The 13,276-nt window shown below is 42.6% G+C and overlaps 1 protein-coding gene across 2 annotated transcripts in view; it reads right to left on the bottom strand.

Moving 5' to 3' along the window:
- Positions 1–2,168: 2,168 nt before the first annotated feature.
- The window catches only part of LOC143301476 (very-long-chain 3-oxoacyl-CoA reductase-like), a 49,750-nt gene continuing 38,642 nt past the window's right edge, over positions 2,169–13,276 (bottom strand). For both annotated transcript variants that reach the window (XM_076615789.1, XM_076615788.1), the window contains one exon: positions 2,169–5,277. In XM_076615789.1, coding sequence (XP_076471904.1) covers positions 5,185–5,277 — 93 coding nt within the window. In that variant the 3' untranslated portion in view covers positions 2,169–5,184. The remainder of the gene's footprint in view (positions 5,278–13,276) is intronic.

The raw sequence follows: 13,276 nt of genomic DNA on the forward strand, positions 1-13,276 counted from the left end.
TCATCAGTATCATTGCCTGGAATAAAACCTGTCTGATCTTCATGTAAACATTGGCAGAACTTTCGTAATTCTGTTAGCTTAGCAGGTAGATCCTATTTTATAATCGACTTAACAACGAAACAGGCCTCCAGTTCTGTAGGTATTCTCTTGGTTTATCTCCTTATTTTTTTGTTATTGACAGTTCTCCCATTTTAAAACTTCCATTCACTGATTTTAACTACAAAACTTCCATTCACTGATTTTAACTACAAAGTGCCCTATCTCTTTCCAGAAAAAAGCTTAGAATTTTACAGTTACTTCATTTCTGGCTGGACTCTTTTTATCATTTTGCATTCTCCTTAAAGTGTCTGTGGCTTCCTGTCTAGTTATTAGTCTTACTGTGTGGCGGTGGCCCCCATGATTATTCTCTTCTCTGGCAATACTATGTGCACACACTTCTTTCTCGTTTCGCTGTATTTCCCCTTCTAGTGTTTCCTCTTTTTTCTATAAACTTCATTATTAATACATTCAGATAGTTTGTTGTTAACTGAATTTCATTACAAAGTATTTTGCGTGAGTTTTCTCGTGCATACGGCAACGCCATATATTGGTAAAGATGAATTAAATTCCCAAAATGTTTTTCTTCTGGGTTCTGGGTTCAATTGTTGACCAAATTTAGTTAGGAGGAATAATCACTTCTAAAAACCATACGCTATGTCAGCGTCCTTAATACTGGTGATGAGACTGTCAGAGATTAAGAAGTAGTCAAGACGGATTTTCTGTAGAGGGTGGCAGCCCACGCTCTCTCACAATTTCACACTTTCTCTCAGTTTGATAGAAAACGTGGAGAGAGAGAGAGGGCGGAGGGGGATTGGGGGGGGGGGGCACCGCTTTTTCTCTCACTTAACGAGAAAGCGTGAGATTGTGAGAAAGCGTGGGAGGAGTTGATTTCATGTCTGTTCTCAATAAAAATCGCGAAAACGGGACTGAATGTTTCAGTGTATGTTGTTATGCAACCTTTTCTGTCATATTTATTTAGAGTGTTGCTTTATTTCACGCTGGTTCAAATGTTCATCTATTTGTGTTGCGCTGAAAACAGCTTCTGTTTCATAGAAGACAGACCATGTAAATATTATTCTTAAAACAAAGCCAACAACCAAACAGACAAAAGGGAACACACGCGCGCGCGCGCGCGTGTGTGCGTGTGTGTGTAGTAATGAAAAACAAACAAAAAAGTGTTCACTGCATTCCATTTATGAAGGCCCACGGCCTTATCTGAATAAAACAGTGTCAATGTCAATTTCTCTGTCTGTCTGTCTGATCCTCATTTCTTTTCTGTAAGACAGAAAATGCTTTGTATGGACTTTAATCATTAACTTTGAATCATCATTTGCTTTTTAAATGTTGTTCGACACAGAGTCAATAAAAATGTACTTAAAACGATTAAGGAGAAAACTATGAATAATGATTCCATTGATAACAGGATACATGGATTTGCTACAAGAGAACATTTGTTACATAAATAATGTGTATAATAACACTTGAGGGAAAAATAAAAACAGTTCAAAATCGTCATGCAAATGCGTGTGTGTGTGTGTGTGTGTGTGTGTGAATATGAAACAAGTGTGTGTGAGGGCAACGAAGGCATGTGACATAATGCAAATGCACATGTGTTTGGGTGTCAAGTCAAGAAGGGTTCCAAAGGGAAGACAAAATGCATTTTTTTTTATTTCACTGCAAAGCATATGATACTATTCGTGAAAAATGTGTTGTTTTCAAAACACGTGCTGCAAGGGGTTATCACTGGTGTGTTGAAAATGAATTACGATGACGATACAGTAAGATCACTGGCGAAGTACATTGCTGAAGCGTATAATATTCGAAAGAAGAGTAATTCATGTCAATAGCTTGATTAAGTTGTTAGAAAAAGAATGCGTTTGTTTTCATGAACTTGAAAAATGGATGGTCGAGCGTTGGTTTATTGGACTCCAAATATGCTGCTTTTCTGTTCTATTTTATTTCATTATTTTCATCATTATTGTTCTGATTTGCACTCTCGTGTCTCTAGAGCTGTACAGATAATGACATTAAACCTTTCAGTGTTCAGTGTTCTCTCTCCCTCTCTCTCTCTCATTTATTTTCTGTAAGACAGAAAACACTCTGTATGGAATAGTTTTAATCATCAAAATTATCATTTGGTTCTCTAAGTATTTTTTTCTGCACAGAGTGAATAAAAATGCAATGAAAAAGATTTAAGAAAAAAAAAAGAAAAATGATTGCACAGGTAACCGAATACATGGATTTGCTACAACAGAACATTTGTTACGTCAATGCATATGTCAAATAAGCCAATATCGGGAACTTTACAAAAAGGAAAACAACAACAGAAAAGCAGTACAAAACCGTCATACAAGTGTGTGTGTGTGTGTGTGTGTGTGTGTGTGTGTGAATGGAAAACAAGTGTGTGTGTGAGGGGAGGGGTGCTGTGTAAGATGATAACAAACGCGTATGTGTTTGGGTGTGTGTGCTCGTGTGTATAAGAAGAGAGAGAATGAACGAACGAATGAATGGTTTATTCATTGTAGGTCAATGCCCCTAAATAAAAGGGATATGGAACAACATAATCATACCGTCACACAAAAATATTGTTACAGTCTGTTATGAGGACAGTGTCTCACTTATTTGAATACTTGATAGAAAAAAATAAAATGAAAATATACATAGATTTTTTCACTGCGTTTTGATTTGTTATAGACAGTATACTAAAACAGAAGAGAACAGGCTGACCATAATATTTTTTCTGGGATAAACTGTTCTATCAAACTCTGAATCACAGTGACATACTGGGGAAAAAATGCACTTCATGTTTGTTGCAATTTTCACAAAGTGGACATATTAAGTTTTGATCGGTTTGGGTTTTACACCTGTAGTGATGGACACGAATATCTGGTACACCGAGTCGAAACTTTGACATAATTTGGATTACAGCACGATCTAAATTTAGCGACTGACATGGTCTGACGAAGTCCCAGTTAACAGAGTACGTTTAAAACCTATGACTTGTCTGAATGTGGTTTTGCCAGTTCTGTCAATTACAATCTATTAGTCTTTGGCGAAAGTCATGAATAAAAAATTCGACATTTCCTACGCCTTGACTGAGCTAGACATAGCCATATCCATATTTAGATAAACATGTTCTTACATTGGTAACCCGGGTATTTTTGCCTGCAGCATCGAGGTGGGACAGCGTTGAATATGTTTTACGAGGCAGCCTATTTTCTTCCATATGTAAGCTTAAACGAGTATTTCCTACATCACACAATATAATTCATCGCAGTTGGATATCTGGAGGATGGTGGCAGAATGGTTAAGACGCTCAGCGGCCAAAATAGAGTGTCCGTGAGGGTGTGGGTTCAAATCCCGCTCTCGCCCTTTCTCCCACGTTTGACTGGAAAATCAAACTGAGCGTCTGGTCTTTCGGATGAGACGATAAAGCGAGGTCCCGTGTGCAGCACGCACTTGGGGCACTGAAAAAAAACCCACCCATGGCAACAAAAGTGTTGTCCTCTGGCAAAATTATGTAAAATGAAATCAAATCTGATACACACACACACACAATATATATATATATATATATAAGCATGCACTCAAGGCCTGACAAGCGCGTTGGGTTATGCTGCTGAAACTGAAAAGTGTTTGTTTCTCCATAAACAAAATAATTTAATGTTGGTTTATCTACCCCTAAAAGCGCCTCAGAGCAAACATTCGTTTAGTAATCTTCTGGCAGCTTTTCTTTTGATATTACAATCAATGTCCTGTGGTTTCGTATATCTAAAAGAAATTCGTTTTAACATGCATGTTGCCATACATCGAATACATTCATTAAACATAGAAAGAGCTTCATCAACATCAACATCGATCAAAGCAACTGCGACATTCAAATGTGAACTGGCGTGTTCCGAATTCATCTCATGTGTATACAACTCAGCATTTGAATCATTCCCAAACTAGATTTCCCACTGTATGTTGAGATGTGTAGTTTTCTTTTGGAAAATGTATTGACAAATGAAGAGGAAGATGGTCTGAATCCATTATTCTGATACATTCGAATTACAACAGTCACAAAGAGAAGAAAATAAATCACGTGACGCAATAAAATAATCAACTACACCACTACCAGAATCAGAAATCCATCATGGTCACCGTAACACACACCATTCAGAATGTGCAATTTTAAAGTAGTGCGCACATTCAATAAACATTTACCATGAGAGTTAATGCATCTGTCCTGTGATGATCGCTCGTGGTGAACTGGTTGGCTGGTGTAAAACTGTCCTGATTTGGGTCGATGTCCAGCGAAATATTGGATACTCTCTGTATGAATCTCTAGAAAGTAAGATAAAGACATCTATAAAGGTAATTGAGCATTCACTAAGACAATCTTTTCGAGTCATGATTCCATTTTCAATGTCAGATTATGTATAGAATGGAGAACCTTCAGGCAGTACATACGTGCAGACATACAACACATCTTTATCAAGGCCAAACAGTGATTTGTCAATCATCAATAAAAGATTGTTCTCATGTTCCATGTCTATTTTTTTCAAAGTGTGGAAGTTCTTTCTTAACTAAAGATATAACACCACCAAATGTCTGCCTTGTGTTGAAAGCTTAACAGCAGGTTGACAAAACACGGTAAGGCAAGAAAATTTATCAGGTTGGATGTATTCATGAAAAGTTTCGACTAGACATACGCAATCATATGAAAATAAAAGGTCTGTAAAGTCTGGATTTTCTTATTTGCAAACAGTCCTTGGACATGTTTTCAGTGCAGAAAGGAAAACAATGCATTTTGATTAACATAATCATAACATTCATCATCATCAATGTTATCAATGTTAACGCCACCAGCTTCCAAACACACACACACACACACACACACACACACACACACACACACACACACACACAGGAGAGAGAGAGAGAGAGTACTTGCATCTTCGTGAAGAGATTTTGGAGGTCGCATTAGGGTAAGGACTGGGTGACAACAGGCACTGCTGCTATCGTGCTGCTTACGAATGTACCACTACCACCACCACCACCACCAACAACAACAACGACAAAGATAAGACTGACGATTATGACAAACAATGAAGATCCATCTGGGCAGTGCCAACACCAGTGCCTGGAGACTGTGCGATGACGTTAATCTTCTTTCTGAACTTCCATCATCCTATTTCTGACTCCACGCAAATAGGACGTCAGACTTGAGTCAGACGCCATCAGGAAACCAGGTACCTGTGTACACAATCAGCAGTGTACATCGTCAGATAACTACATACCTTTATACACAATTAGCTGTGTACATCGTCATGACTGTATACCTGTGTACACAATTAGTAGTGTATATCGTCAGATAACTATATACCTTTATACACAATTAGCTGTGTACATCATGACTGTATACCTGTGTACACAGTTAGTAGTGTACATCATCAGGTGACTGCTTATCAGTGTACACGATCAGTAGCGTAAGTCATCAGTTGACGCCATGCCTGCGTACATAATCAGCATTTTACTATGAAAAACGCATGTTATAGAAATGTGTAAGTGTTATATATTTTCAGATGACCTTGATGTTCGTCCTTCGGATTCGAAGATGACCATGGCTAAAAAATATAGAAGGAAGATCGGTGGCTGTGGGTCCGGAGGTGACTGATGAGGCCAATCCGGGCCCTGAAGGCTCGCCCACGTGCGGGACACATGTGAGTGGGTGGTGTCGTGGCAGTGAAGTCTGCTCGGGCCTTGCGCACAGGACGCTTTCGTTGCGCCTCCGTGATGCGCCTGGCTTCATCTACATGGGCTCCTGTGGTGGTCTTGCTGCACCAAGCTGGACGGTCCAGACCAAGCGATCACAGGTGTTGATGTCGACGCCCACGTATTTGAAGGACGCTTTGAGGCAGTCTTTGAAGCATTTCTTCTGCCCTCCAGCTGAGCGCTTGCCCTGACACAGTTCTCCGTACAGCAGCTGCTTAGACAGTCGACTCTTCTGGCATTCTGACTACATGTCCAGCCCACCTGGCTTGGGCTTTCTGCAGGAGGGAGTAAACGCTGCAGAGGCCAGCTCGTTCCAGGACTTCAATGTCGGCGACTTTGTCCTGACACCTGATGTGGAGGAGTCTGCGGAGACAGCTCAGGTGGAAGCGATTGAGCTGTTCGGCGTGTCTGCTGTAGACAGTCCAGGTCTCGCGGGAGTAAAGGAGGATGGTAAGCAGCACTGCGCTGTAGACCTTTAGACTGGTGGTAGCGCTGAGTCCTCTCCGCTCCCAGACATTCTCACGGAGTCTCCAAAAGGCGCCGATGGCTTTGGCGATCCTAATGTTAACCTCAGCGTCTATATTCACTACGTGAGAGAGCGTGCTGCCCAGGTAGGTGAAGTTGTCTGCCTGGAGGTCCTGCCCCTTCACTGTGATGCGTGGTTCCTGCTATGGCTTTCCATGCGGCAGCCTGGTACATAACACAGGTCTTTTTGGTGCTGATGGTGCTACCGAATTTGTCGCAGGCTTGTAACAAGCAGTCCATTTCACACTGCATCTTCTGCTCTGTGCTGGCAGAGTGCGCCGTCATCAGCAAAAAGAAGTATCTGATGACAGTCTCTTTCACCTTTGTAACAGCCTGCAGGCACCTGAGGTTGAACAATCTTCCGTCAGTTCTGTACCTGACGTGATTTCCTTCTTCGCAGTCACGGAAGGGATCTGTCAATATGGCAGAGAATACCATACTAACAGTTGGGGCGAGAACGCAGCCTTGTTTGACGCCGTTTGTCACTGGGAAGGCCTATGAGTCGTCTACGTCATCCAGAATTTTCACCTTTATGCCGTCGTGGAACTGCCAGATGATTGTGATGAACTTACTGGGGCAGCCAAACTTCTCCATGATCTTCGACAAGCCTTCTCTGCTGACCGTATCGAAAGCCCTGGTCAGATCGACAAATGTAATTTCCTGGAGTTGGTGTACAGCAAAAGTCATGCTCGCAGTCCCACGTTCAGTATGGAAACCACACTGGCTTTCTGGGAGGAGACTTTGCTCAAGATGCTGGAGAAGGCGGCTGAGCAGGACACGGGCCAGAATCTTCCCAGCAATGGACAAGAGGAAGATGCCTTGGTGGTTGTCGCAAAACCGGCAGTTGCCTTTCCTCTTGTAGATGTGGACTATGCTGGCATCTTTCAGCTCTTGCGGGATCTGTCCCCCATTTCACATGGACTGGAAGAGTTCAGTCAGCTTTTGCATCATGGCAGGGCGTCCTGCTTTGTATACCTCAGCAGTGATTGCACTGGATCCGGACGCTTAGCCACAGGAGAGTTGTTTTACTGCCTTCCTGACTTCATCTTCTGTGGGGTTGAGGTCCTCATTGATCTCTACCTGGGGCAGGCGAGCAATGGCCTCGTCGCTGATGTTGGCAGGACGGTTGAGGATGTTGTCGAAGTGCTCAGCCCACCACTCCAGAATCTGCTTCTTCTCTGTCAGCAGCTGTGGCCCTACGTTGAGGAGGGCTGAGGAGCCGGAGGACTGGGGTTCGTATACAGCCTTAAGCGCATCGTACAAGCGCTTTGTGTTGTGGCTGTCTGCGTAGCCCTGCATTTCATCTGCCTTCTTGCTGAACCAGCTTCCTGCATCTCGCAAAGTTTTTTTTCTGTGCCTTTATATTTGCGTGAGCAATGGCATCTTCCTTGGCTTGTGACCTGGAGTCGTACTGATGTGGTCTGAACAGTGGATTTTTCTCTGTTATCAGTGCCTCCATTTAAAAAAAAAATCATTCTTATCGAACCAGTCTTGGTTTTTTCCGGTTGCTGGCCCGAGATGTTCAAGGGCGGTAGTGTAGACAGCGTCTCTGAAGGCCACCCACTGTTCCTCAACACTGGTCTCGTGTTCCTGTGGTGTGTCTGGCAGTCTGCCTTCAAAGTTGTCGGTGAGTTCTGCAACCTTGCTGCTTTTCAGCTTGGAGACATCAGCCGCTTTGCAGTCTTTGACTTCGGGGTCTTCTCATGGGCAGAATGCAAAGCCTGAACTTGAACACAATGAGGAGATAGTCGGTCCAGCAGTCGGCACCACACATGACTCTCGTCATTCTGACGTCAAGCCTGTTCCTCTTCCCGATGATGACGTAGTCTCTAAGATGCCAGTGCCTCGAGCGACGTCTTCTTACGGGTGGGTAGGTGGAACAGGGTGTTGGTAATGACAAGGTCATGTGTGGCACACGTCTTGAGGAGCAGAAGGCCATTACTGTTACACTTGCCAGTGCCGTGTCTTCCAATGATCCCTTCCGAGGTTTGGTAGTCTGTCCCTACTCTGGCACTGAAGTCCCCGAGACAATGAGCTTCTCTGACCGTGGCGTCGAGTTCATGATAGAATTTGTCTTTAATATCATGTGGGTTGGTCATGGTGGGAGCGAATGCACTAATCAGCGTTGCACTCTTCTTGTTTGAAAGTGGAAACTGAAGTGTCATCAGGCGGTCGTTGATTCCGATTGGAAGCCTGGTGAGTTTACAGGCGAGGTGAGATTTGATGGCAAATCCCACGCCTGCTTCTCGTCGTTCAGCGCTGCTGCAACCACTCCAGAAGAACGTGTATCCACCACCACGTTCAGTAAGCTGCCCCTTGTTTGCTGGGCGCGTTTCGCTGAGTGCTGGTATGTCCATGTTGTAGCGAGCTAGCTCTTTGGCAGCCAGTGCAGTTCTTGTCTCTGGTCTGTCTGCCTTGATGTTATCCAGCAGAGTTCTCACGTTCCATGTGCCAAGGTTGAGCACCATCACTTTCTTCTTCATTTTTGTTTTGTTAGTTTGTCGACCGCAATGAGGGATCCCCACCAGCCGCGGTGAGCTGGCCAGGGAGAAGTGAAACAGGCTATGTTTGAGGCACCTTTTCTAGCTCCTTCCTCCATGGAGGTGGGCAGAGCGATCCTAAAGAGCGCTGCTCAGACACCCAGGGGGCTGCCGAACTCCACTGCTGCTTTGGTCCAGTTGAGAGCGACCCTATACCCTGGTATATAGTATTATATATTTCTGATGACCTGAGGCAATGTAATGCAATCAGCAGATGGGTACTGATGTAAGACTGCACACACACACACACACACACACACACACACACACACACACACACACACACACACACACACATGCATATGCACATATACAGTATGCATGCGAGTTCGCATGCACATACATAAACTGCTTTCAAGCTATTCAGCCTGGCCAATTTTATTTGCCATGCTTAATGAGGCTGGTCGTAGCTTCTGATTCGGTTAATTTCTTGTGAAAGGCCCCTCTTGGTGTCGGTTTTGTAGAGGAATAAAACAGACTGACAGATTAGACAATTCTATGGCACATGCCCCAAACCGGCCCCAAACTGTCTCGAAAAGTGGATAGCTATTCGTTCGTGGCAGTTCAAACTGAGAAGGGCGATCCTGAGGGATTGGTCTTGATGGTCAGGTGGCTGGGGAAATCTGCAGCCAGTCCCCAGAGAGTTATGCCGGAAGTTACATGCCCGAACAGTCTGTCAGGTCATTCACCGTCACTGCCACACGAGGAAAAAAGTTCAGCTCATGTTGGAACCGCAAGGGGACCACAGGGGCCATTGCAGTGCCGGAAAGACGTAATGCATGTAATGGACAGTGATTCGAGAAGAGATCAGAAGTCTCATACAAACACCTGTCCGGTCCTAAGTTATCAGCGTGCGGCAAGTGTGCAGCGAATCAGAAATACAACAAATCATCTTCACCCCTTCATCAACCCACCACAACCCCTTTTTGCAAGCTGTATCCGTTTGCTGGTATAGTCAGCAAGACCGAAGGGGTTACTGTGCATCCCCCACCCTACCCCACATGAATGATGTAGACTAATCTTAAAATCTTCTTTGGTGTCTGCTAAACTCATTTTACATGTTCCTAAGAAAAAAAAGGGCCGCACTCAGTCACTGCCCTTGGCACAAGGGTACCCCCTCGCGCCCCGATCAATGAAATTAATACAAGCTCAACTTCCAACCCTAATAAATCATATTTATACAAAGGAAACCACCACATATTATACGTTTTCATTTTCAATGGGATCATTCCTATTCGCATGAGTATCCAGAATTAAAATATCATCATTCATTCTTTCACAATTAAGGGTTGTATTAGCCTACTATCAAATCTTCGACGAATTAACGTGAAATTGTCCGGTTGTTTTATAAAGTTTACATAGGTCATGCTTCCCTGCTTCAGAATACAATGAATACTGATATGAAGAATTTTTTTGTCAAAATACATCGTGTATATCGTGCAAATAAGCGATATTAAACAGAAAATTGAAGTTTACCCACTGAACACCTACCACCTCCCCCCAACACTTACAGGAGTAAAGAGTGTTCTGTGATGATTTCACAACTGTTTTGCACACGAAGCCACATGATTTGGCGTCTTGAACGTACCTGAGAAGCTATCGTGGGGCCCATCTGATGCCTATAAATGTAACATGATCTTGTCATCTCTCCAATCCTCAAACAGCAAATATTTCAAGAATGTGATTTTATGGGGGCGTTAGTTTTATAGTCTGCTCTTGTTTGGAACTGGTGATTAACTAATGGACAGTTTGGGATATCATGATTTCACATTTGCATTTGTTTTGTGTATCTGTTGAAGTGAACTGGGTGATGATGAAAGAAGATAGAAGAAATGGCGTCAATAGAGAGCAAGTACCAAACAATTCCACATCAAAAGTACACGGAAGCCCCAGACTGCCTTATGAATGTTGAAGAATTGACTGTAGAACCATCTGTCGGGTTGTTTGGTTTTTTTTCTAATTATCAACGGCTGCAGTTTGTTAGAGTAACTTCAATTCAGACATAGTAAGACAGAGACTGCTGGAACCTGCAAACCTCCTATATCACATGGACATATCTGCAAATGTTTTAGGACCTAAGCCCAGAGCATGGGTATTACGGAGATTGCTATAAACGTTTCAATTAAAAAACAAACAAAAAACAAAAAACGCTTTGCCGCTTATGGACCTCCACAAAAGTCGAGGTTGCTCAACAGCAGCCATAAATTTTAGGCATTACTATAAGACATTGGGAAAAGCATTTTTCAAGCCTGATTGCAAAAAGATTTGCGACCGAAAAGTAAAAAAGGAAGCCAATCACAAACAGCTGTTGTTGGAGAAGCTATATATAAGAGAAGATGAAAGATATAGCCAAACAAAAACTGATGGAATCTGCTAACTCCCTGTATAGCATGGAAAATGTCTGTGTGAGTTCCTGAGAACCAAAGGCAAGGGCATGGGTACTCTGGATATTATCAACGCTTCACAAAGAACCTTTCTTCCTTGAAGGACTTTCACAGAATATGATGAACCTGCTCAGCAGTCAGTAACTTCTACGTGTTCCTCTGAGACACTGGAGAAAGCAATTTTCAAACCAGACTGCATCGTGTTCAACAAAGAAGGAGGAAAGAAAATTAATCAAAGAAAAGGGAACGTGGACAATAGAAGGAACTACAGTATTTGAATATGAAGACTGGAAAACGGTGCTTCAAGCTGCAGAACAGAGAAAAAGGATGAAAGGCTCTTATAAAAAATAAAGTGTTTTGGCCTGTTAGCATGGCAAACAAAATCTCACCATAGCTGCTGCAGGCAATATCTGTGAGGTCCAGTCAGTCGGAGAAGTGTTGACAAAGAATCTAAACGAGACATGGATGAACTGGAGAAGTTACACACACAGGCTTGCTTTCGAGCATGTGTGCAAGGTGGATGGCAAAGAAATCATCAACAAACAGAACTACTTTGGCAGAGAAAGCATCCAGATCCCTGCTACAGAGTACAGAAGCTGAAAAGAAAAGTTGAAGCTGTGCTAAAAAATGTTTTATTTCTGGGAGAAAAGCTGTAGCCGTACCTTGTGTACAGTTTGGAAAAGTCTTGGATCCTTACTGACGATATCATCCGGCAGCTGGATGTCCTACCTAGTCAGTTCAAACTCGTTTTTAATCTCTACTGAGGTTCGATTTGTTCCTTCCTTTCTGGTTAAGTGGAGAAAACGACAGTATCTGCCAACAGCGTCAACTTTTTTCTTTGCATTCTCTGTGCATTGTAGCTCAGCTCCAGAAGCTTTCTCTGTAAAACACTTGTGTATATATTGCACAACTTAGTATCATGATCACCTGTGTGCTGATGATTTCTATGCCAATCACCTGGCACACGTGTTTGAAAGCAAACCTGTGTGAATCTTCTAGATCCTTCAGGTCTGGTTTAGATTCTTTGTCAGTAATTATCTGCCAGACTGGATCTCTCAGGCATTACCTGCAGTAGCTGTGGTGATAATTAATTTTGGTTGCCATGCTAAAAGGTCAAAGGGCCTTATTTACTCAAAGAGCTTTTCATCCGTTTTCTGTTCTGCGGCTTGAAGCACCATTTTGCAGCCTACATATTCAAATATTCTGATACTCTATGTGCATTTTTATAAGTACTTTTCTTTTGTGCTTCTCTTTTGAAATTAAACGCACTCTGGCTTGCAAAATGCTTCCTCCGATGTCTCGGAAGAATGCCTAGAGTTTTTGAATGCTGTTTAACAACTTCATCATCAAAGTGGTTTTGTTTGTTTTGTTTTGTTTTCAATTCTGAAGCGTTTTATAGCAATCTCCTTGCTAAGTTGGGTTTTTTTCAATTCTGAAGCGTGTTATATCAATCTCCATGCTCAGTTGGGTTTTTTTCAATTCTGAAGCGTGTTATATCAATCTCCATGCTAAGTTGGGGTTTTTTTTCAATTCTGAAGCGTTTTATAGCAATCTCCTTGCTAAGTTGGGGTTTTTTTTTCAATTCTGAAGCGTTTTATATCAATCTCCATGCTGTGGGCTTAGGTCCTCAACATGTGCAGACATATCCATGCGATATAGGAAGCCTGGAGGTTCTAGCACTCACCGTCTTTGTCTTGACTGAAGCTTCTCTCAAAGTAAACTGAAGTCTTCTGTGTTAGAAATACAGATAAAAGGCTCTCCAGTCGATTCTTCGAAATGCATAATGCAGTCTGGGGCTTCCTCAACCCTTGATAGGAGATTGTTTCAAGCTTGCTCTTTATTGACGCCATTCCTTCTGTCTTCTTTTATCTTCAGCAGGTTGACTTTAACAGATACAAAAAACAAATATAAATGTGAAATCAATATACTCACTGTCCAATAATCATGTATCAACAGCAAACAATACCACACTATAAAATCATCGCCCCCCCCCCTCCCGTTCCCCCCTCCCCACACACACACCCCAACCCC

This window comes from Babylonia areolata, chromosome 27 (assembly GCF_041734735.1).
Source record: "Babylonia areolata isolate BAREFJ2019XMU chromosome 27, ASM4173473v1, whole genome shotgun sequence".
NCBI lineage: Eukaryota > Metazoa > Mollusca > Gastropoda > Neogastropoda > Buccinidae > Babylonia > Babylonia areolata.